Here is a 26587-nt window from a genome sequence, read left to right as displayed (position 1 = left end):
TCATGGGATACTGGCATAATCTAAAAGTCTTGTAATACATTAACCATTATCAATCAAATAATAATAATGTGAAAATGTCATTGTCACACTTAGCACTGTTTGTTTTAATATCATTCCCCACCCTCCCCAGTTATATATAATATCCATAACTTAAAAGCACATCAATATGAAATCTCTACAGGCTGCATTTTGTTCGGTGAGAAATCATATACATATCATTTTCCTTTGCTTTAAGTGAAATAAAGTCATAATTATCTTCAGCAGAATAAGACATTAGATGAGAAGAGGAAACATTTAAAAAAGGAAGGACCAATTGGGGGAAACAAAAGAATCCAATGATGAAGCAACAAGAGTAGCGTGGCGTGAAAATAAAGGATGATCACTGCACATCCCAAATTAGAAAATAATAAACAGAAATTATACAAGTGAATGGATTTTAATTCTTTCCTATCAGGGAATCATTGTGTAATTCTGCTTGTTTTGCTAGTTGATTTCTTGCTTTGTTGCAAAGCATTTTTGCTTTTCCATTCAGTGTGCAACAAATGAATTATGTGTTCTTTAAATGTAACATGCACAATGGTGGTTTATTGTATTATTAATATTATTACCATCATGATTTTTTTAGATCAGTTCAGTCAATTCTTCAATTTATTTGAAGAGGTGGTTGGTTTCGCTTGTTGCTGATGTTGCTGTTTTATTCATCTCCAGCATATAGCAGCAGTGCAAGGATGCATTTTGTTTCCTGTATATATAATATATAATATATTTGCTATTCCTTTTTATTTAATATTTTGTCTCTCAACATTATTCTTGCAGCCAGGACGTTCTATGTCTCAGTGAGGAATCCAGCATAAAGGCCCCTTCTTTACTTCAAAGTTAAAATAGATGCCAACTTCTAGAAATACAAAGGTCAAGATTCCTATACAAGGAGAAAAAAAATAAGAACATAAATCAATACATATAATATCCATCCTTTATCAATATAATACTACAAGCTTGTTACACTTTTTGCAGTTTAATATTCTATAACAGCTTTAGCTATTTTAACAAGACTATATTGTATCAGGTATGAAGTTTTTGCATATTACAGAGCATCCTGGGGTCTATTTTGGGATATCCCTTATTAGTACAGAGGAGAGCACCATTCACTCTAATTGCTTTACTGTGTGAAGCCCATAGAAAACATCCTCTATCGGAGGATGTTAATCCATTAGGACCAGACTTTCCAAGCAAAAATGTCTGCTAAGCATTCAAAATGGCAAGATTCTTAGCCAATTCTCATTCTTTTCAATTAACTCATGCTTATCCTTAGTTATAAATCTGAATAAAAATATGGCAGAGCTCACAAATTTACCGTACTACAATCAAGATAATTCTTCAACACAAATCGCATCAGTCACACATAGTTTTGTTTAATTAGCTATTTTTGAGAGAGCTCGGTATTGTCTCACTAGAAGGATGCTTGATTTGAAAGCTACAATCTTTGTATATCACTTACTATTCTACTGTGATTTGGCTTGTCGAGATCATATTTCTCCATGCTTTCTCCACATTTATACCCACCTGAGGCTTCTTGTCCTTTTCTTCTGGAGATGGGTCTGTTTCTCTATATACTACAGCTTTGGTTACCAGCATATCAGGATGCTGCAATTTTGCCTCTTTGATGGCTAAAGCCAAAGCCTACGGAAAGAAAATAATTCACATTCAGTAGTATTTCACTTATGTCATTGGAGGCCAATTTTTGGCTCGGGGGCCATGAGTAGTCCAATTTCTGCACTTTGCTAGGTCCCTTCCTCAAATTTTAAAAGCATTTTTTCTACAACGTCTTCAGCCAAAAAAATGCTTTTAAAAGTTAAAAAAAAGCCTCTGATGATCGTGCGGCTCAGCTGGGATCGTCAGAGGCTTTTAAAAGCATTTTTTCTACAACCTCTTCGGCTGAAGAGGTTGTAGAAAAAATGCTTTTAAAAGCCTCTGATGATCCTAGCTGAGTTGCCTGACCATTAGAAGCTTTTAAAAGCATTTTTTCTGCAATCTCTTCGGCCGAAGAGGTTGTAGAAAAAATGTTTTTAAAAGAAAAAAAAAGCCTCTGACAATCAGACAACTCAGCTGGGATCGTCAGAGGCTTTTAAAAGCATTTTTAAAGCATTCTTAATGTAAGAACAAGTGAAAATAATTTAAATAAAGAATAAATGAAGGAACACAAATTTATACTATGAATGGCAAAATCAATATCTCTGTTCACATGGATATTCCTAACTATCAATAAGCACAGCTTCACATTGTACTGAAGATCACAGAGCTCTATATTTTCCCCCTCTCTTTCATGGTATTGTGAATTAGGTCTATATACCAGAAGTATATCTATAATAGTATCTAAATTATGCAAATATGATTACACTGTTATCCGTATGTCTGTGTCACTAGAACTGGAAAAAAATATAGTGCTCTTAAAGCACCGGTGTCAAACTTGCCGCATCACATTGCCGTCACATGATGTTTTGCAACATTTTTCCCATTCGGGAAGCTGGGGTGGGCGTGGCCTGCATGTGATGCATCTGGCCCGTGGGCTCCCAGTTTGACACCCCTGTCTTAAAGTATTTGCATGCATACGAAAAAGCTGGAAGGTGGATACAAGGTCTGCAGTCCCACCTTGTATTTTCTCTGACTTTCACATGTTCAAGCAGAAGAGTGCTGAATCTTGTTATAGTAACATCCCCGAACACGCAGAGAGCTGTGTATTTGCATCTAAGCATGATAAATACAACATCAGTTCTTTAAGCTAAATATATGGATGTTAGAAATGGTAAAGGGTAAGACAAGTTTTTAGATGTGTACCTGAGCAGGCATGAGCAAGGAAAGTTTTGGGGATTGTGATCTTCCTAACCATTTAGTATCAAGGTTGCCCACAGGTGCATGCAATAATTCTATCAGGAATTCAGTGCACACACAGGAATTCTAGGACTGGACCTTATTATCCAAATTTCCATTTTTTGCACCAAAAAACTAAATGAAACTAAAACAGCTTCGATCACACTAAAGAGTCCAATAATACAGACGGGCATATTGCTGGGTTTCATTTCAGCAGTTAGAGGCCTCTTTCTCAGGCTTCTTGTTATGTCCGCCATACACAGCTTTCTCTCTTCCTGCCTTCCTATCTTGAACCATAACACCTCCATAAATAAAAAGGACAAGAGTTTCATTCAACTTCCTAGCTAAAAGCTTCCATTCATACTTGGTCTTGATCCACATCTTCATCACCCGTTATGATGATTCGTTTTTCTATTCTGGTTTCAGAAAATCCTCCTTTCACAGTCTGGAATAAAAAAGAAAATAAATACTCAGAATGATATTGTAAATCCCATGTCTAAAACTGTTTTGAATGATAGCTTTTGCTTTACTAGGGCACAAGAACTCTGTGATTAATTTGACACAGGATATCAAGCTAAACTTTGCTTAGTCATGATTTGTTGAAAATCAACAATTGGCTACTTCAGGCAATATATTGTGGCATAAAAACTACAATGCCTAATAAAATAGATTATGGTTTAGACTGAAATTTATGACAATCATTCCTTTTTTACAAATATTCTTTTGGGAGTAAGAAAATAAGCTACATTTAATTATAGGAGAATATTAAGACAGTTTGTGACCCACTGGATAATCCCTTCAGAGACTTTTCCTTACCTAAACAGAGAAACAGAATGACTAAGGGTAAAAAAAAGGAACAACTTTTAAATTCCTGCCGACTTGACTGCAGCTGATTACCCTCTGGCAGCCAGTGGTAGGGAAGGGTCTACCAGCCTCTGAAAGGCTAGGTGTTCTTGACCTAGGCTTCCTTAGAAAGTATACAGCACAATCTTAGTCCCAGCAAACCTCTTTAATTCATACGGCTGTGAATTATTGTCATTCCCAGTCTGAAAGGATTCTCAAACAGTCTTTCAGGGGAGTGTTTACAAACACCCACTTCATCTCCCTTGGAATGCTGCCAGAGAACTAATTGCCACACACAGGGCAAAACTTAGCACAGAGTCAAACAGAACTTTTCCAAAGCTTTTATCGACCAGATGAACTAATTGTTTCCTGTAAAAGCTCAAGTCCCGTTCACTCCCCTTTTATTATATCTTATGGGAGGGGACAATCATCTCCAAGTCTTACTCCAAAGTCGACCCTGTTTTATTAATTGTTCCTGTCTTCTGGCAGTTCTGCGCATGCGCATACTGGAAACAGGCTCCCACTTGTCTTCTGCCTTGCTGATGTCAAACTCCAGAGACTCTGGAGACAGCAAAGAACTACCAGATGGCCTTGGCCTTCTCTCTGCCTCTGACTCAGAGCCCTCGTCCGAGCCTTTCTCAGACTCCAGGACTGGCCCACGTTCCTCCCCAACCTCATCACTGTCCAAATCTGCTGCCAGCTCTGCTGGCCCCTGGCGGGCCACAACACTAGGATGGGAGTTGTCTGTCTGTTCTCCATTAGCCAATGGAGCGGCCAGCCTACCCAGTTTCAGAGGACTATGGCTGGGCCAGTCTACTGAATCACTGGGTAGAAGCCCAGCAGCATGAAAGCACTGAAGCTATCATCAGCGTTCCAAATTTCAATGCCAAGGGAATTGTGGATACTGGATTTTGGACATACTCTGTAAATTAGCCCATTTGAAGTACATTGGTTCAAAAACTGTTGCCCTAGGATGCCCTATTTTGCCCAGTTAAAGGTTAAAGGTAAAGGTAAAGGTTCCCCTTGCACATATGTGCTAGTCGTTCCCGACTCTAGGGGGCGGTGCTCATCTCCGTTTCAAAGCCGAAGAGCCAGTGCTGTCCAAAGACGTCTCAGTGGTCATGTAGCCAGCATGACTAAATGCCAAAGGCGCACGGAACGCTGTTACCTTCCCACCAAAGGTGGTCCCTATTTTTCTACTTGCATTTTTTACATGCTTTCGAACTGCTAGGTTGGCAGAAGCTGGGACAAGCAACAGGAGCTCACCCCATTATGCGGCACTAGAGATTCGAACCGCTGAACTGCCGACCTTTCGATCGACAAGCTTAGCGTCTTAGCCACTGAGCCACTTCATCCCTGTAGTTAAAGGTTAAAGACACACAAATTTTAATAGTATATAGATAGATGTGATATTTAGAGAGGTACAATGTGCCTCTTATCTAGGAAGTGAGATGTAAGTCTGACCACTGGAATAAGATGATATTCTGTGTTCCTGCACTAATCTTACCTTGGTAACATGGGTAGTTGTGGAGGTGGAGAGGGTTTCTGCAGTGGCACCGAAAAGGCTGGTGAAGGCTTCTTTGCCAACAGCACCACTGGTAATCTATAAACATATGCAAAACATGATTCACATCAACAGATTTACAGTTCCTCTAATGGGTTTAAGTTATGAACCCTGATACTCAGCTTTTTCTAACACAATTTTGAAGATAAAGTTTATATTTCTCCAAAGAAGATCATAATCAAATTTTTGACGGCAAATAAATTTGATCTCTTACACTGTTTATTTTAAATCAACTTAGTTCTGAAAAAAATGTTTTTGAAAGTTTTGCAAAATCAAAAAATAATCTTAACAATGTATTCAGCTTAAGCATTTCTTATTTGATCCAGATACATTTGCAGTTTCTGAAATCCTACAACAGTTAGAAGTTTTGAAGCAATTATCTACATCTTCTAAGGCAGTAATTGTCCTTTCTAAGGATTTGAAAGAAGCTGATAAGTTGATATTATTTATTTACATGAGCTTTGAAATACAGCTTGACTATCCTGCTCTGGTAAATCATTGGGTGGGGAGGGGGTGCATTAAACTATGCCAATTTATCCAATTGTTTCATGTAACTGTTAAATAGGAGTGGACAAAGAGATGAGATATCAGGTACTCCATATAGAAGGGACCTTAAGTTAGACTTCATCCCTGCTACCGATACTGACAGGAACAACTATAGAAAGGAAGCAACTATTGCAGAACGGTGCCCTCCCCCCAAATTCCTAAATCTGTCCAGAAGGATACCAAAACTGTTGGTATCAAAAACTGAGACATATAGGACAGACATACCACCCCCATCCCGTTCACTCCAAAGATCATGCACAATTGTGACTAATGCCACCTCAGTGTCATAACCCAGTCTGAATCTTGACTGAAAAGTATCAAGATAAGAGTCCCAGGAAAAGGTCCAGAATCACAACCTTAATGGCATCTGAATAATAATATGTTATTTCCTATGTACTTAATCATTCCAGGCTGAACTGTGAATGCCCATACTACAGTTATGTCTTCTTCAAGTCCAGTGAAGAATTATCTATCAGACCTACTATTTCTGTTTCAGATTCTTTTGTGTCTTGTAATTTTATTACTGATTTAGGAAACAAGGATGGGATGGTTCCTTGGAAAATATGAACAATGACTTACTGGAGAAATGGAGCGAAGGTCTGCAGTGCCTTTTGTAGGTTTGGTACTGTGATCCTGGAAAAACAGACAAGGGAGGATAGATGCTCAAAGACACAAGGAAAAATCATAAGAAATTTCATCCACTAATTTGTTCAGGGAAATAAAAATACTTATTCTAAAATATAATCTACTGTATCCTGAAAGCCAACAGGTGAGCAAAATTATCAGTTGGTGGGATTTAGGGTTTATATCCATAACATTTTAATATTATTCAAAAGATTTAAGGAGTTCCCAACATGTTTTGCATCTCTTACATGATTATTTATTGTCAAACTAGAAATAATCCAGAGCTCATTTTTTTTAATTAACATGTATTTTATACATTTTATGTCACATTTTAGCAAAATAATTTGGACTCATTCAAATCCATTAAGGGGCTATGTGAGAGATGGCCAGATTTGTCAAGCAGCTAGGGCAGTGATGGTGAAATGTTCTGGCACCGAGTGCCCAAACCGGAATGCGTGTGTGTGTCTGCCAGAGCGCTTGAGCGCCGAAAACCTGAAGACCAGCTAGCCGGTGCACATGCGTGTGCTGGTTAGGTGGTCTTTGGGTTTCCGGCGCTTGTGAAGACCAGCTGGCTGGCACGCTGGAAATCAGAAGAGCAGCTGGCGACGGTGTATGTGCCGACAGAGTGGGTTCTGTGTGTGCTACTTCTGGCACGCGTGCCATAGGTATGCTATCATGGACCTAGGGTCATCTCTTATGAATATAAGGACTCCAGTCAAGATGAACTGAAAGGGGAAGGAATTGGAAAAAGATCACAATCTTTCATTTTGCCTCCCCTTTGTTATTTAATATTGGCCAAGAATGATGGTGCCTATAAGAGGCCAGGAGAGTTGGAAAAGGACTAAGTGCAGAAAGTCTCAAAATGGAACTGAGATACAGTTGAAGTGACTGCTGATAGCAAAGATAGAATAAGAGTCTGACATTCACCCTGTGTCACAGAGGGCCTAAATTGAGAACGTTGCAATGCTGACAAATGGCCAGGCACCAATGAGTTCCATATGAATAACTTACTGAGGTTGTAGATATAGTTTCTGGGCTGACAGTGTGGGAAGTGGTTACTGCCTCTTTTCCATCTGTAGTGGTACCATCAACCTGAAAAATGAAAACAATAAAAGTCAACAAAAGTAGAGCTGTTAAATGCACATTCCATGTAATTCTATACAAATTAACTAAAATATATTCATATAAGATAGTAAATTACTTCAATCTAGTCTTCTATTCATATATTACCCTGTTTCCGCCAAAATAAGACATCCCTTGATAATAAGCCCAATCGGGCTTTTGAGTATATGGCAATAAGGCCAAGCGCTTATTTCAGGGTTCAGAAAAATATAAGACAGGGTCTTATTTTCGGGGGGAAACGGTATCTTAAAACTTGATTATAGATTGAGCATTTCATGTCTTTAAGATGTATTTAAAAACAACAAATGGTGTGTTTAAGATGTATTTAAAAACAACAAATGAATATATCACTAGAATATGTAAATTATTTTTTCACTAGCAATTTTAGTAGGCTGCTTTGCCTATGGACTTATGAAACACATTTGTGCTTCACTTAGAGTAGAAATTAGAGTGTGCAATTTAATTTATTTTTTTAATTTTTATTTATTTTTATATGCCGCCCTTCTCCAGACTCAGGGTGGCTTACAATGCGTTAAGCAATAGCCTTCATACTTTTGTATATTTTATACAAAGTCAGCTTATTGCCCCCACAAACCGGATCTTCATTTTACCCACCTTAGAAAGGATGGAAGGCTGAGTCGACCTTGAGCCTGGTGAGAACTGAACTCGCAGTAATTGCAGGCAGCGGGATGTTAAATGCTGCCTTTAGTAGGAGGCATAAAGTAATAAAGTAACAGTTGTAAGTTACCTGTGAAATATCTGTTGTACCAATTCTGTGTTGCACAGAGCTGTCTGCTTCCACTTTCTTTACAATGTCTGATTTCTGATTGAAGGACTATCAAAGAGATAAAAAAGGGATGACAATCCAAATATTGTTAATTAATGATAGAAATGGCTGTTTTGTGAACAGTCCTTTTTGTGTCCAAAATATGCATTTTTAATTCTCATTTTGTCAGATGTCATGGTTAATCAAATAATTCTTGCTGATTTAAGCTCAAGAATTTTATTCCAGAGCACATATTTGATAATAAAGGACTGACTGAAAATGTATAAACTATATCATATGCTATTTCTATAAAAATTATAATCTGGAAAAATGGAATTAAAATTCAAACTGGCAAGAAAGCAAAGATCTCCAATGATTTGTTGTTGAGTGAATAGTTTTTTTAATCCTGTTTTTGAATATAATCTACCTGTTTCAAATGCAATTTCACTAACTATAGTAACAAAGATTAAGCCAGTCTTGCTCTTATAAATCCATGACATTTGCCTAATTTTAGAATTTTACATTGTTTCCCCCGTATGTTTTCTTCCATCTTTGACCTTTGTTTTAATCAATTTGGAAAGACAATTATTTTAATAGTAGAGTATCTGCTTTTTGATTTAAGAGCATCAGAATAGCCAATTGTCATTTGATTCAGCTATGATGCTCATTTTTAGTTACATTATACACAAATACCAAGCATATTTAATACAGTTATTATTTGTTGAATTCATGCAACAAAGAGAATACACAAATACAACACACCCAATACAATGGAGCAGCCAGGCAAATGCAGTGGGTTAAAGTGTGATGTAACTTCATGATTAAAGGGATCACAAATCCCCTCAGAGGACAAACATGCATTTGAATGTCAGAAACAATCATGCAGACAAGACAGTCACATTCATGAAGGTAAAATGTTTTAAAAGGCTATTAAGAAGTGGATATGTTCTTTCAAATATGAGATGGACAACTGATCAAGCGGTGCAAATGCCAAGACAGACATTACTGAAATGAAGACATTTAGACACATCTGTGTATTGTGTCTTCTTTTGTACCTCTTCTGGGGTTACATGATAAACCTTATCTTCATCCATTGCATCACCATCTTCCTTGAGAGCTGGTCTGTCAGTTTCCTCAGTAGAAATCTGACCCTCTGCTTCTCCATCACTCTTTTCCTTATCAAGCTCAGGGAGACTCCGTGAGAAATCTTCAAAGGCTGCACTTTGGTAGTCACCAATGACAGTGAAGTCCACCTCAGCCTCGAGGCTGGAAGTTGAGCTGACAGTAATGCTGGAGCACTTGCGCTCGATGGCCAAATGGTTGTCTTTCAGGAAGACCGAGTCTCTCTCCTGGTCCTGGTCTTCATCCCCGGTATCACTTTCAGGAGCCCTGTGCCGAGGCAGCTTAGATTTCTCCTCTGTGCCCTCCCTCAATCCCGCTCTCTGAATGAGACAAAAGGGAGGAAAGAAGCTAAGGCTCTAAGCACTGAATGGCAGATGGTAGCCATCAGAAGCAATGAAACAGAGAAAAAAAGAGTGAAGAAAAGCATCAAAGAAAGGGTGTCAAACACATCCCAAAAATGATCACCAAAACTCGTCTCACAGCAGATTCTCTACATGGAGGAGACAAGATAAAAGATTGTTTTCTTCTACTTACAAAATCGCCAGGAGGAAATAAAATCGTGATTTTTGAAAATATCAATCCAAATAAATGATTGGATATTTTATACGAAGAGGAGGTGTGTGCAAAAGAGCAAGTGTTGTAAGATATTTAAAAAGAAACTCAAGACGCTCACTGATTGTTAGGAAAGGGTAGAAAACATTCAAAAGGAGGGGAAAAGAAGGAAAGAAGAAACGGGGGAAAAAGTTTAAATGAAAAAGATGAAAGCTAAGATTGAATCTTTGCACATACTGCAGGAAAAAGCATTTGTCAATTTCACTGAGATCAAGTCAACATGTTTTTTTCTGGACCTTTATTATTTATACCTCACTTCAGTTTTTACAAGGGCTATCTGTCCCGAGGCAACATAACATTTGGATGAGAAGGGCTTGTGTTGTGAATGCTCTCATCTTGTGGCTGAGAAGCCATCAGAGGAAGCATGTTTTCATGTTCTCTAAACAGGATTTTAATCAGTGTAATTGACAAGAAAAATCAGAACAAAAGAGATATCTCTTAGCTCTTCTTTGAGGGCTACACATATACCTCTCAACTGCATTACAGTTTTTACTCAGTCTGACCCAATGGTTGTTTTTCAGCATAATATTAAAATATCATAGAATTATTCAATCACAGAAAAATCTCTCTGTTAGGTCCTGAGCCAAAAGTAATTTAAATCGATGAATAGGAGCCCTACTGAAATAAATATTACCTTTTGTCCAGATTCTGGCATGTTCAGAGGTATGAGAAAAGATATTTGAAACACAGATAGGAATATATTTATATATATTTATATATACAAGCATCAAATATATCTACATAAATAAATATATATAATTATACAAATACTGTATATATATAGCAGCTCAGTAAGCAAGGAGAAGGGGTGGTGGTGCATGGCTCGCCATCACTTAGGTTGAGCTTTTACACCACAAACACAAGCAGTTAGTAAAACAGCACTGAGACCTGAAGGGCCACTGGAGGAGCAGCCTTTAAACTCTCTTCTTTCGGACAGGCTTTTACTGATAGGCCTGACAAATCCTTTTCTTCCCAAGTTGGTTCTTGAAATTTGCTCTAGATTAGAGAAAAGGAATTAGTTTTATGGAGCAGAAAGGAGTTTGACTATTGCTTTACTGGAGCAATGTGAAGCTCTTTGGTCTGTCAGCCAGCCACTAGCTTGTCAAGAGCAGAAAGAGAAGGAGAGCTCACAAGCCAAGCCAGAAAGGAGATCAACATTAAAAAGATGCAAAAAGGAAGAAGCTGGAAGCATGAGAATGTGGCTGCTAGGGGTGTGCATGGGGGTATGGTTAAGGTATAAAGCTCTAGGCATGTCTTCCCCTCCCACCCTACCATTGAGCAATTCCATTCATAGTACTCTTGCCTAGTTTCAAGTTAGCAGCTGGCATTCTCTAGGTAGCCAAATCTTTAGAAGTTTTCTCCTTTTCTCTCCCTCTCTCTCACACACAGAAACACTTCAAAAGCTGATGAGCTGCCTGGGCCAGGAGGTTTGCATTCAGTAACTGAGCCAGGTCACACACACATACAGAAAGGACAAAGGATGCAAGCAGCAGTTTTCAATCAATAGCCATGTTTAAAGCCATGGCACATGATGCATAAAGACGTGTCACACAACATGCTTTATGAACTTTCCAATGGGACAGTTCATGTGGGAGTTACCACAGCTTCTGCCAAAGTGATTTCACAGCCAGAATCAGGAGAAGCCAGTTCAGCTTCTCTTTCTCCTCCTTGCTCAGATCCAAGAGAAATATCTTCCTTCCAAGATGACAGCTGAGATGGTTCTCCCTCACTTGTTCCTTGATTTTCAGCTAGGTAGACCATGTCTGATGTTCCTCCAGGGTCTTTTATTTTGCCATCTGAAGGTTGCAAAGCCACTATTAATTTTGCACAGTTGTTTTCCAAAACTGTGTCTTTGTGTAGTTCTATGTTTGATGAATGTTTTGGTATCTCACTGCCTGGACAACTATCATGGAATCCGGTTAAGGCAACATCTGGTTCATCAGAAAGTAAGCTGTACATTTCACCTTGTTCAAACATCCTAATTTTAGAAGCTACAGAGTTTTCTTTATTTGTTGCACTTTTATGCTCAACGAAATCCTTTGAGCTCTCTGTGGATGAATCTGCATCCTTATGCTTTTGAGATGAAGCTGTACTATACCCTATGAACTTGAGTTGTTCCAGATTGGGTTTTTGTTTATTATGTGTAGTTTGCACAGGTTTCAGGTCCTGCTTTATAGCCTGAGGAGGTTGTGAACATTCTTTGTTCCATTCAGGTGACCCAGTCTTAACAGACTGTGTAGTGTCAAGTTCTTCTTTTAAAAAAAAATGACCTTCCAATTCTGAAGGTTCAGAACCAACTACAGAGGCAGATTTTAACAATATTGTATCCCTAGATGGCTGCTTCAAGCCAGAGGTTGTACCCTGAACTACTTCATCTAGATTTAAAGTTAAAACGATATCCTCTGACTTTGCAGTATTATCTTTGGTCAGCTCATCCATTTCACAGAGCTTATCTTTAGCTAAGTCCTCCCATTCTGAAATATTATTCTTATCCACCTCTTCTAATTTTGGGAGTTCAGTCGATTCTTGGAATTTATATTTAGTAATCCCATTTAATTCATGAGGCTCATTTCTGTCATACTCTTCAGTCTTGGAGGATCCATATTTAGCTGTTTCTCTCCAATCTGACATATTATGTGAATTTGATGGTTTATTTTTAGTTGAATCTTCTGACAGGGTAGATTTATCTTTTGTTATCTGATCCTGTTCACTAGAATTAACAAAGGCTCCACTTTTCATTTCTTGTTTGTTTATGGCTGGACTTTTCAATTCAATACTTTCATCTTTGGCTGATAGCTCTGAGTCAGGAAGTTCATCTTTGGTGGAATCTTCAGATCTGATGTATTTATTTTGGACTAGTTCCTGACCTTCTGATAATTTATCCTGAAGAGGCCAGCTTGAATCATGAGTCTTTTGTTGGGCTAATTTTTCTGTTTTTGCTTCTTGTGATATATGTGTATCTTCAGTTGAAATTTCTGTAGAACAGGAAAGCTGCTGTTGTGAGGAATTCATGGTGGAGTCCATAAATTCTATGGCTTCCATCTGAAGAAATATTTGAGTAGCTTCCATTTCTTCCAACTTATTTCTTTTGCTTTGATTTTCTGAAGTTTTTAATATTATGCTCTGTGTTCCTATGGCAGTATCAGCCTCCTTATCATATTCTTTTTTCCCTTCTGGAAGACTGCTGTTATATGTTTCATCAACTCCTTTTTTATACTCATAAGAAGGATAAGCTGTTGCCTCTTTTGTGGAGGGTCCAGATTGTAACTGAGGCACTGATAATGGGATTATGGAATCCCTTTCACAGGCTTCATCTGTTGAAAAAAATGCACTGCATTCCTGATCATCTTTGATTCCATAATCATTTGACTCTATAGGAACACCTTCCCCTGAAATTGATGAATGAACTTCTTTTTCATTTGAAGACTTCTTAATAGAATGTATGTTTTTGTCATCTGCAGTCTCGGATTGCTCTGACTGGAGAATTGTTTCGCTGATGTCTGACATTCCTTCACAATATGTAGGTAAGGGGAATGGAAGCACATTTTCTCCCTCTCTTTTTCCTATAACTGGGGCAAGACTAATGCTCTTCTGTTTTTCCATTTCACTTTCTTGCCTTGTTTCAAAGGCACAGTTCTTTTTTTGGTCAAGTATTTCCTTGGTCTCATTATTTGTTTCATCTGTTTCTTCGGAACCCAAATAGATGATCCGTTCAGCAGCAGAGGATGATGTCTTATCACTTAGTTTCACTTTAGTTTTAACTGAGTCAGAATCTGAGGTATCCTGGAGAGCTTCCTTTTCTGATAATTTCAAAGAAGTCTTACATTCGCTTATTATAATTCTGTTTTCTTTTTTTGGAGACTCTGGATGAAAAGAGGCACATGTTGGTCCATCTTTAGATTGGAGCGGGCCAGTAGGTTGCATATTTTCAGTGGAGGCTAGCACCACGTCCTTTATTTTGTCTTTCTGTTCTTCTTTCTTCTCAGGTTCACAAGAACCAAATAGTGCTGTCTCCGTTTTATTGCTTTTCTCTTCTCTTTCCCCAGGAAGGTTTTCTGTCTCAGAAGATTTCTTTCTGTAATCTTTCTCATTCTTATCATCTTCCCATAATGATTCAAAATCTTCTGGACTGGCTATCATTTTGGCCTTTCTGTGAACCTTTATTTTGCTTCCCTCATTTCCTTTCACCTCTTGCTTTGCTGCTGCCTTGGCTACCCCTACTGCAGTGGGCTCTTTTGAGAAGTCCAAAACTGTTTGCTTTCCTGAGGCAACTGCACTCGATTCTTCCTTCTGGGTTTTAATAATTTGTTTTAGTACTAGCTCTTCCAGCCCAGAAGTTCCTCTTTCTATAAAAACCCAATGCTCTGAACCCTGCATTGTAATTGGAGCAAGAAAAATTAGCATTAAACATAAATTACTCAAATAGATTATAATTAAATAGATAACAAAGATCCTGATACAGCATTCATGCATTATTGCACAGGAAACAACTACATAAATCTTTCCTTTATCAACTGGATGGTAACATCTCAAAGCTGAGATCAGTTGAGAATTAAATTTTAACAAGTACGTTTTCTCCTTTTCTAGTTACCAACATCTGAAAATATGCCTAACATCATTGTAACAGTGTAATTTGGTTACTGTAGTTTAAAACAAACATTTTTGACCAATTGTGCACTGGTATTTCAAATTAAATGATCTCAGACAATTGAGATCCAAATTTTTAATGAGAATGAAAAAGAGTCAGGTTTTGGAAATGAACAACAGTACTTTTATAGCTGCTTTGCATTCTGTTGAAGCTGTATATGGTTTCAAATTATTTGATTGCCTAAGAGATACATAAGAGTTTTTGAAAGGAGTTTTTTTAAATTACAAGTATGTTTACAGCAGAATTTTCTGATGGCATATATACAGTAGTGGCCAAAATTGTGGAAACCTTTTGGGAAAAGTGTATTTTCTAAAACTGGCTAATAACACCGCTTTTTTTTTTTTTGGAGTAGTACCATAAAATTATATATCAATGGAAAGATAATTTAATCAAGAATGTAATGCAATAACTTTTATGAAGGATTTGCTATTAGAATAGCAGTTACAGTATAAAGAAGAAAAGTGAAACATGTAGAAAAAATGAGATATACAAAAATTATCACCATAGAAAAAACGAGATATGCAAAAATTATCACCATAGAAAAAATGAGATATGCAAAAATTATCACATCACTTAATACTTAGTTGGGTAACCTTTAGCATGTATTACGGCCTTACAACATCTTCCCATGAAGTGAACCAAGTCTTTTAGTTCTGCAGCTGTTATAATGTGAAACCAAGATTGAATGATTGCTTCTATTAACTGGGGTTTATTGCTGGGTCGCTTCTGACTAACAAGTTTCTTTAGTCGGCTCCATAGGTTTTCAATTGGGTTAAGGTCTGGATTATTCCCAGGCCATTCCAGCAATGGAATATGATTATCTTGAAACTCCAAAAAAAAAGTTGTGTAATTAGCCATCAAACCTCAAAAATACACTTTTCCCAAAAGATTTCCACTTCTTAATTGTATGATATACCAAAATGCTGTAAATCAATTATAGTTTAATTATTTGAATATCAAAAGTTCGAATAAAGTAGAGAATCATCAATGCATTTAGCATCGATTTAACTATAACAGTTTCTTTTTTACACTGTTACTTTAGTATGAAGACCAAAGCTTTTTATATGCATATCCTAATCTTATTTGGGGTGTTGGCACTAGATTTGCCTCATAAATAACAGAAAATAAATAAAATGAATTAAAAAATTAAAATAACTGAAATAGGACATATAAGTTAATTATATTTAAATTAAGTCCCACTTAAATTATATACTGAGTAAACAGATCAACTTAAAGTATAACAGTCATCTGATGTGTTTCTGGATTTCTCCAGAGGCTTCTTTGTACATCATTTTCATAACAACTGTGCAAACGTACAGCAAATTATCAGATCAAAGAGAATCCCTTTAATCCATTGAATCAAAAACAAAATTTTAAAATGAAAGCATTTTGAAAAATTGTACTAAAATAACAAATAAAATGGAAGAAGGTATTTTGCAAAACTAAAATTATATATCACAATTAGAGCTTCACATGATATTCCACTTCACTGAGAAAATCTGAATAAAGTCATCAATTTATAAGAAGAAAATTTATATCCAAACCAGTTCAGTTCGGGGGAAAAACCAGACTGGTTTAGGGTTAGGAAGACAAAATTAAGAAAGTAAGTAAAAACTGCTACACCAATCTTTCTTTGCTTAAGAAAATAAAGCGTCCAACAGAGCAATAAGAACCCTGGAATATATTACATGAAACAGCAGTACCAAACTGCTTGAATCAATGTTTCTCAACCTCTGCAACTTTAAGGTATGGAGACTTCAACTCCCAGAATTCCCCAGCCAGCATGGGAGTTGAAATCCACATAACTTAAAAGTACAGAGTTGAGAAACTTTGGCTTAAATAATAATGATGGTTTGCAGGTATTGGATGCTTTGTGTTATTTAGACCCATCACCACCATAGCACACTCAGCTAAAATTAAGTCATCTCTATGTAACAAACATATGTAAAGAGCAAATACTGAGAATAGGTGTAGAAGAATGAAGAATAACAGAGAATTAGATTGTTACTCTTATGTATTTTGTTTTATAAGGGTAACACTAGCATGCATTCTTTACTAGTTAAAAATATTTTTATCTGCTTAAAAATGTTATTGATGGTTAATGCATAAGATGAAAACTGCAATAATAGGATCTTGAGGTTAGCATCACAAAGGCCTACATTTTGCAAATCTTCCAATTGTGCCTCTAATGTAATGTGGCATGCTGTAATATATAACCAACAGCATAACAGGTACATTATACCACAATTCATTACTGTAAGGGAAGCTTGGCACTTTCATTATTTCATCTGTTAGCCACTACATCTAATATTTCTATTAGTATTCCTCTAATTCTACTTCTAATAATCCTAATCCTAAAACTTCTGATTCTAGTTTTTTTGTTTTTTTTTGCTTCTCTAAAACAATCACAAATAATTATACAGAGCATGGAATGATTCCATAATCCTAAGTAGCCACCTATATTTGGCTATGAGGATATTGTTAATTTTTTTGGCAAAGCAACTACTGCTTGCTTCCCACAATCAAAATCAATGAGGAAACTGGCAGGAAGTTGCAAGCCCCAAGTTGGGCAGGCAGATAAGTGGCTGCTGCCCAGTGGGGAGGATGTAAGGGAGTGTGTGGGAAGGTCAGGGAAGGTGTGTGGGAGTGTGTGAGAATCACGGCGCAAGTCAGGAATGGTGTGCAAGGGTGGATGAGACATGCGGCACAGAACAGAGAGGATACACAAGAATGTGCAAGTAGCTGATGTGGTGCAGAAGACTTACCTCAGTGACTTGCAACCTTCCCTGCCGGCTTCCCCATTGACTTTCTCGAGAAGCCATGAGGAAAGAATTCAAATAGCAATCATATGAGTCCCAGTTGCTGTTGTTAACCAAATTCCACAGTCATTAGGAAAGACAACTTCCTGCTGGTTTCTCACAACCAAAGTCACTTGGGGAAACCAGCAGGCAGTTAAGTGGTGGCTGCTGGGTGAGGGAGGGTGCAAGGGCATGTGTAAGAGGCATTGTGCAAGTTGGGGAGGATGCACGACAGTTCAAGGGGGTGCATGAGAAGTACAACATGTGTCAGGGAGAGTGCATGGGGTATGCGAGTGGCCGGCATGGTGAGGTAGGGGAGACTTACCCCAGTGACTTCTGACCCTCCCTTCCAGCTTTCCCATTGGCTTTCTGGTGAAGCCGACAAGGAAGGTTGCAAATAGTGATCACATGATCCTGGGGTACTGCAACTAGTTGTAAGTGCGAACTGGTTGTCGAGTTCCCAGATCATGATCATGTGACCACAGGGATACTGAGATAGCTGGAATTCCAAAGACTGGTCTTAACCACCATTCGTTCAACATCATCATAACTTTGAATGTCACTGAACGAATGGGCCTAGGTTGAGGATCTCCTGCAATTAAAAACAAAGTGAATTTAGAGTAAACACAGTACTTCTGAACTAGTTACATGGATATGCCCAAAGTATCACGTCCATATGAGAATCTGATAAATTGTATTACTTGATTTTTACATTTTTAGACATGCATAAGAAGCTACAAGTATTACAGAATGATGTACCAAGCTATAAAAATATTATATAAAATATAACCTAATTCAATTTTGCTTTGCATTATAGCACTTTAGATTAGGCACAAATTAATCTACAGGTAGCCCTCCACTTATGACCACAATGGAGCCCAAAATTTCCATTGCTAAGCAAAACAGTTGTTAAGTGAGTTTTGCCCCATTTTACAACCTTTCTTGCCAGAGTTGTAAAGAGAATCACTGCAGATGTTAAGTTAGTAACACGGTTGTTGAGCGAATTTGGCTTCTCCACTGATTTTGCTTGTCAGAAGGTCGCAAAAGGGGACCAAATGACCCTGGGACACTGCAACTATCATAAATATGAATCAGTTGCCAAGTGCCTGCATTTTGATCAAGTGACCATAGGGATGCTGCAACGGTTGTAAGTTTGTGAATTGGTCATAAGTCTCTTTTTTCAGTGCTGTTGTAACTTCAAACAGTCACTCAACGAGTGGTTATAAATCGAGGATTACCTGTATTTCTATTCAGAGCATGTTTGTACAAATAATACTATGCAATTAATCTGTGTAAAACCATCCCAAACTTGCATATTTATATACATGTTTTTATATCATTAAATCTATAGTTCACTACAAATACGTAACAAATACGTTTAAATATTTCATTGCAATATTTAAACACTGCAAAAATTATTTAAAAACTAAATTATTATCCATACATTAATTTTATATGTGTGGCCAAGAAATTTAATATTAAGAATTAATATACATTCCTATCTCAATTGATAGGAATATAAGAGTTATTTTCTTCTATATCCCATAACTTTGAGAAAAAAACCCACAGATAAGATGTACATTATTTATCTTTGTTCATATAGATAAATATGCTGAGTTATATAATTAAACAGTGTATCTTAACTTTGTAACTGAAATTGACAGTTGTCTTGGGTGAAAGTAGTTGGTCAGCCCTAGTAAATTCTAATTAAATAACAGTATTTATATTGTCAGTTTTAAATGACAGTTTGAATTATTGTTGCCTCAATGTACATGCTTAGCTACAACTATGATTTATGAACCACAATCACCAAGTTCAGAAAATATACTAAGCTAAAAGAAAGCATATTCTGACATAATATGTATAAACCAAATCAATATCAATGTGCTGTGAAATTTGGTAGGGACTAATTGTTTGAAGGACAGGTTTAATAACATTGATTAGTTTCTTTTGATTTTGGCTTAGCATGATTGAGAATCTTGCCACTGTAATTTGTACAAGAGGTTTAAAAATCTTGATTTAGCACTGTGTGTGAACAAAACAGACTCAAGCAGTTTAACTACTTAGTAGTCCATAGTGTAACTTTTGATTCCACTTCTCTATAATCCAACTTTTGACCACAGTGATGTCATTAAAGCTCTACCATGTTTCCCTGAAAATAAGACTCTGTCTTTTATTTTTTTTTAACCCTGAAATAAGCGCTTGGCCATATTGCCATGCACTCAAAAGCCCGATTGGGCTTATTATCAGGGGATGTCTTATTTTGGGGAAAACAGGGTATATGTTTCTTTGAGAGGTGTGTGGGGGGGGAACGACATCTCCATCTATACCATAAACCACAAACAGAACTCACAAAAGTTGTCAATTGCTTACTTTCAATTCTAAGATAGGATGCAATGCTTATGATAGCAGATGGGGAACTAGCTTTCATTATGCTGCCTTTGGAAGTAATTACTGGACCAGACCACAACACCATATTTCAATATCTGTGCCATAATATCACTGCCATGCCACAATTGACACAAGCCACTATATTTGACAGCAGGTGAAATGACAAGACTCTTCTAGCTACTCTATATTCCTGCACTTCTGTTTATGCACCAAAATTTTAGCCACGCCTCTTATTTTTTATAACCTAGTTATAAAAGTGAATGAGACAATATTTATCTGGAAATGTAAGATTTAGCTTTCTTTTGCTAATAGGACAATTCAGAAAACAGAACAGCCTTGCTGTATTGCGGTAAGGCTGTTCACTGCCTCTGCCACCAGATGTCTCAGATTTTATTTGTCTGAATACAACAACAGTGTAGATATAACACCTCTGTGGTTAAGTATATGAAAAACAAACTGACCAAAATGGATGTCTCCTTGAATGAAGAAAGGTCACGATGTTTGCATGCTTGAAATACTCAAGTATTTCTAGAGTATTTGTTATATTAATGCTTTTGTATTTGATAGCATTGGCCAATTTGAAATAATATTTTATTTTATTTTATTTTCAGTGCTCTGCAGAAGAATTTCCTTTGTTGTACAGGCTTACACATATCCACAAAGAGCTGCTGTATTTCTTGAAACATACTGAGTATCTTTTTAAATGAAATACACTTTCCATAGCTTTTAATTGTGTCCAGAGATATATCTAAGCCAGATCATCAGTCTGGCAAAAGTCCCACAGAATTCAGACAATATTTGATAAACCTACATTCACAACTTTTTTCAAAGCAAATTGGCCTACCCTTGCTGAATTAGGTCTTAGCCCTATATTCTATCACAGTGCCCAATCAGATGCCTCTATGGAACCTGCATGAAGGAAATGGAGGCATACATCTCTCCTTTGGTTTCCCTGCAACTGATATTTGGATACATGCTGCTATCCACAATTGAGAAATTTGAAAAAGCAAAAAAGAGGTACACATAATTTGCAGGGCTCACTACAGATTCTTGTACCTCCATTAACGGGGGAGTAAATTCAGTATCATCTTATCTTTCACTGAAGCACATTTTGGTACAGTTTTCAAGTACTGGTGGACTTTCCCGAAACGCTGACATCAAAATCATTTGGAGATTTAAATGCTGAATATAACATTTTGTAATAATTCAAAACTTTTCTAGCATTCCTAGTAGCTTAGATATAATCAGATTTTCCTTGTTTCAGATAAATTCTAAATGAACCCAATTTAATGAACTTGGTTCATCAAGTTCATCAGGTTGATGAACTTGGTTGATTGATCAACTGCCATGAATGCCACAAGCTTAAACTACAGTAAAAACTGCATCCTACTGACTTCAAAAGAGCTTAGCTTTTCTAAGAGCTCAGCTCTTAGTAAGTGTGAGTAATATTATAGCCTACATCTACTTCTAGGAAAGGAAACAAAAAGAGAAGCAGATATAGAAAAGAGAGAGAAATTGAAAGAGTGGTGATAACCTCAGGAGAAGAAACAAGGCTTTTCTGTATAAAAGATTCCATGATTAAGCCAGCTCCATGTTCAGATGACAGATCCTCTGGAGAATCCTCTTCTGACATCTATTTCAGCAGGGGAAACCCAAGACCCCCCAGGCAAAGAGATAGAGACAGAGAAAAGAGACAAGAGAGACACAGAAAAAGAAGCAGTAAATAAAGTATGGAGAATCACTCTAATTTCCTGTGCATTTACTCTGAGCTAATTCTTTATCTAACTTTTTAGGAAAAAAATCTTTCTTTCAACTTCCATCTCCCCTCTGACAGCAATACAGCCCTTGACTTACAATCAATTTTTAATGACTGTGCAAAGTTACAGTTGCACTGAAAAATATGACTTACAAACCAATCCTCGCACATTCCCACAGTCATGTGATCAAAATTTGGTTGCTTGGCATCCATTATGCAACTACAATGGTTGCAGCATCCTGGGGACATACGATAGTCATTTACGATCTTTTTAGCCAGCTTCTGGCAAGCAGAAGTCAATCAGAAAAGCCAGACTTGCTTAAAGATTACATGATTCACTTAACAACTGCAGTAATTTGCTTAACAAGCGTAGTAAAAAGATCGTAAAATTGCGTGTGACTCCCTTAACAACCACCTTGCTTAACAACCTAAATTCTAGTCTTAGTTGTGCTCGTAAGTCGAGGACTACCTGTACTAATCATGACTCAGCAGCTGAACTCCGCTATCCCATTTTCTTTCTACTGGAACACAAGTTTATCAGAGCTATCCAGAGTTTTCACCTTGATTTCATACCAATATCTTTGCTCTATTTTTTTTTTATATATATATATACATTAAAATTAACATAAGAATGTTTTCCCAATTAAGAGTTGAATTAGGATCCACAGGACCAGCCATAATAGTTGAGTTATACGTCTGCTAAATTCACATTCAAAGCACCTTGCCTGCTGATAAAAGTCTGTCTGCCTCCCAACCTTTCATTTGGAAAAATGAGTCATGAAATGAAACCTAGAGAAGTAAAAGCACTTGGTCCTGCTATATTTCTTTTGAGGACAAAAGATCAGGCAAATGCATCAATGACTTGTGCAGCTTCCCTCACTGGTTAGGATTTTGTGCTTCCAACTTTCCTGAGCTCAAGTTTAAATCTATGTTTCACCGGAAGAAACCTCAACACCTTGCCCATTACTGTATTAGTCAGGATTATAAAATGCTTTATGTCTCTACTCATGAAGACCAAGAAATACCCAAGAACAGAGGTCATCTCCTATGGTCAAACTGATTTATAAAATATTAAGTTGTTCACTAAATGATAAGACGTTTTCATTTAAAAGCTAAGTGTTTCATAAATATGTGATTTTCTGCAAAGTTAGCCTGCATTTTTAAGTAATGGCTGTAGAGATTATTTCCGGCAGTGTTGAAGGAAAGGACAGTAGAGTCTTCTTCCAGCTTTCTTAATTCAATTCTAATATCCCATAACACAGTAAACCTGTACCTGACTGGCTTTGGTTACAATAAAGAGAATTCTTGTAAACAGAGAAACACTACCTTCAGTATAATTGTCAAAATCATAGGGTTCATGCCAAAATCTTGAGGGCTAACTACTATGTGTTTATGACGGTATTTTATAGTGTTATATGCACTGGAGTATTTTTTTTTAATCAAGGTTAGGATGCAAGTGAAACTAAATATATATTCCATAATAAGAAGTTTCTCAGAAATTCTTTACACTCAATTTGAGCTTTGCTGTTAAGAGATATTTTCACACATAGCTATCCAAGGTATGTGGACAAGAGAGTGCATCTACTATTAAACAAATACTGGGATTCCCTTTTTGCTTGCTTACTTTCACTTCCTGATGCATTCCAACCATGATATGGATTGAGTGGCAACAGAGATACTGTGTTTTCCCGAAAATATGACCTACTCAGAAAGTAAGTCCTAACTTGATTTTTTTACATGTGCACCTAATATAAGCCCTACCCCCCCAAAATAAGCCCTAATTAAGACCCCACCCACTTCAGGGTGCACAGGTAAAAATTAAGCTAGGGTGGGGATGGGGGTGTGTGGAGCTGCCCTATTACTTACCTTCGGACAGTTGCAGCCAGGCCTCGCACACCTCAGCCCATTTCTTCTGCAGCTGGCAAGACTTTCCTGAAGGTCTCTGTAGCTAATAACAGAGCTCGAATCAATCCAGAGCTTTGTTATCGGCTGCAGAGGTCTTCAGGAAAGGCTTGCCAGATGAAGAAGTTCCTGAAGGCCTCTGATAGCGAAAAAGAGGCCGGGGGCAACGCATGCGAGTGAGGTGAGTCAGTGGATGACATCCCCTCCCCACAAAAATAATACCTGGTGCCTTTTTTGGTGGCAAAAAAAATATAAGACAGGGTCTTATTTTCAGGGAAACACGGGGATGTTTTAAGAATCTGTTTAGTGGAAAAAGACTATCTTTAAGTAATTGGATCAACTGATAATAACAATGCACATTACTTTTCCTGGCACAAATTTCTTTATGATGACACATGAAAATAATTTAAAATTTTCCCACACAAAAGATAACGAAACTGGACTTTCAAAACAATTCATCTAAAAAATTAGTCTTAGCAGGATTCAGTCTTTTTACTTACTGCTTTATGGACACTCAACTATCTTGGAGAAAGCTACATACAAACTTTCTATACATGGGTACATATATGTCTTAGATGACAATGACTCATTGTGGGAAACTATTTGAACAAATGTTCGCCTTATGCATTATTCTAACCTCATAGTTCACATTGCTATGATTCACATAGTAAATGACTTTCATATTTCAGGAAGTCTAATAATATCCATGTATCTGTAATATGTAGGCCTAGGATCATTTATATTTTCTAACTTATAAGTGGCATTTTCATTTGTGATATAGGCTTATTAGTTGTATTACCGAAATTTAATTTTACATGTCTGCTTTATTCATTATTTTGCCTTCCAATTTAAGCCTTGCCTGCAAGGTCTTAAATTATTGTAAAAATCTTTTATTGAGATTGTATAATCCCTAAAATAGGCAAAAAATAGTAGATTGATATCTATATGTCAAGTAAGGGATGCAGACATACGAAATTTGATTTATGAGTATACATATATTCCTAGGACCTTCTATCTGCTTGCCTTTAAAGAAAAGAATGAGGAGATAAATCGTTATAATGCCCAAATTGAAATGCTATTTGTCTTCTTTATTAGAAGATCAGCACAAGATAGTTGAGAGTTGAACACAAGCATCTGATCAAAGCTTGGCAATCTTCAAGCCATTATTGTAATGCACAGCTTTACTTTCTCTAGTTCAATATGAATATTCATATTAAAGCCAATATTTAGAGAAATGTTCATAACATCATAATTACTGGAATAAATAGGAAAGGATCTTGTAGAGACAGCAGAGGGGATACAGAAAAAAGCTTTCTTGTCAAAATATTATGGAATGTTTACCTAAATCTGACAATATTACAATTTTAAAGCAGCAGAAGACGGAGCACTTGCAAAGTAAATAATCAAGAGATGTAATGCAGCATAGTTTGATGGTATGGACAGGAGAAAAGCAAAACTGTTAAGAGCCACCTTCTCCAATATCTTTTTTTCTCAGATGTGTGGACTATAACCCACACAATGCCTGGAAATGATGGCAGCTCTAGTTTCAATACATTTGGAAGGCAGGAAATTGAGGAAGGATGGTTGGTAAGGATGGTTCTATCAGGCCACTAGTTAAGGTTAATTCTTCTAAATGGCAGAAGAATCAAGCACATAAATATAAACAGCAAAATTGTGTAACCCCAATATAAATGAATAACTTTATATCATTAGTATAACAACAAACAAACCTCATTGGCCTTCTCAGGGGTCCCTTTTGGCGTCTCCTCTTCATGTTTGGGTGAAGAAGAAGCAGGCGAGGAAGGCAGCCTTCTATCCCGGTCTCTGTGCACGAGCTTGCTATTGGGTTCCTTCAGGGTCCGTTTCAACTCATTAATGCTGGCCTGGTGCTTTAGCAAAACATCTTCTGGTTTGTCTAAAAACTTTTGGATGGAGAGGGGAAGGTAACTACTAAGGTGAGGGTTAGAGGAAAGAGCATGAGTGGAGTGAGATGCTTATGAGGTGGGAGCTTCAGAGTATTTAGAATTGGAGGCCTTATTGCCTAGAAAGTGAAGTCTCCACATAATGTAAATCATTCAGCCACAATTTTAGGACTGGCCATCCAAATGGGTTTCAGTTCCCATCCTCCCTTAGCCAAGGAGGAATGGAGTTCACTAAGGTTGTTATCTATTCCATTGGAGGCAAGAAGATTGGAAAAGACTAGCTTAGATAGATCAAACTATTGAAACAGAAGTCTTATCCTTTTGATTGTTCAGGATCAAAAAGCTGCCTCTTAAAGAGTTATATAGGCTTCTACTATTCTTTCTTATCTAGAGTCATGAGATTCTAGAGTGTCTGTGAAGTCAGGATTCCATAATTCCAGAACTAGCAACTCATGGATCAGGAGACAAACAGTGGGAAATATGTTCTTAGCTAGTGTTCACTGTCTCCTACAGTAGTTTGTACATAGCTTTCTGAAGGAATGAAAAAAATATTTAAATTGGGCCAAAATAAACTGCAAAACAAGAAAAAGAGTTCCAGACATAGATACATGTTTGCTGAGTATAAACTTGGGTTTCAGGATCAACACTAAAAAAACCTAATCCATTTCGTAACAGTTTTTACTGTGGCTGAGTGAAGCTTCACTTTCTTGGAGAGTGTAAGCTTATTTAAAAAAGAGGAAATATTCATATAATAATTCCCATCCATTATGTCTAATTCCCCTCACTCTAAATCAAGAGTGAGAGGAATTTCACATGAGACCGAGAAACAAGGAGTACACATCTCTGAAGCAGTTTGCCAATTGCCCCTTCACATAATGCTGATGATGTAAATAAGGACTGTACAGGGTTGCAATAGAACATGCAGAATTACTGGATGATGAGAAAATATGGAGGGAATAGCCGGCACTGAACTTCAGGTGCTTGGAGAATATCTATATGTCAGAAGTCTGTGGAACAGCCAGACTAATAATGAGAAACAGATATCTAGCATAGTAAACTCGGTTTGTAAATAAACTTCTTTATTCTGATTGTAGCTTGGATTT

General features: G+C 37.1%; 1 protein-coding gene across 30 annotated transcripts in view; it reads right to left on the bottom strand.

The window, feature by feature from the left end:
- Positions 1-765: 765 nt before the first annotated feature.
- EPB41L1 (erythrocyte membrane protein band 4.1 like 1) overlaps positions 766-26587 on the bottom strand; it is a 202200-nt gene continuing 176378 nt past the window's right edge. For 29 of the 30 annotated variants that reach the window (XM_060689664.2, XM_087889196.1, XM_060689657.2 and 26 more), the window contains 12 exons: positions 25293-25484; positions 21439-21537; positions 11667-14438; positions 10956-11063; positions 9389-9775; positions 8316-8402; positions 7457-7537; positions 6401-6454; positions 5219-5314; positions 3233-3313; positions 1564-1680; positions 766-919 (listed from right to left, as the gene is read on the bottom strand). In XM_060689664.2, coding sequence (XP_060545647.2) covers positions 911-919; positions 1564-1680; positions 3233-3313; positions 5219-5314; positions 6401-6454; positions 7457-7537; positions 8316-8402; positions 9389-9775; positions 10956-11063; positions 11667-14438; positions 21439-21537; positions 25293-25484 — 4083 coding nt within the window. In that variant the 3' untranslated portion in view covers positions 766-910. The remainder of the gene's footprint in view (positions 920-1563; positions 1681-3232; positions 3314-5218; positions 5315-6400; positions 6455-7456; positions 7538-8315; positions 8403-9388; positions 9776-10955; positions 11064-11666; positions 14439-21438; positions 21538-25292; positions 25485-26587) is intronic. The other variant, XM_060689671.2, reaches the window with a different exon arrangement.

This window comes from Pantherophis guttatus, chromosome 3, assembly GCF_059756535.1.
Source record: "Pantherophis guttatus breed Tessera chromosome 3, ASM5975653v1, whole genome shotgun sequence".
Taxonomy (NCBI): Eukaryota; Metazoa; Chordata; class Lepidosauria; order Squamata; family Colubridae; genus Pantherophis; species Pantherophis guttatus.
Note: the sequence above shows the minus strand (reverse complement) of the source record. Positions and strands in the feature narration are given on the sequence as shown.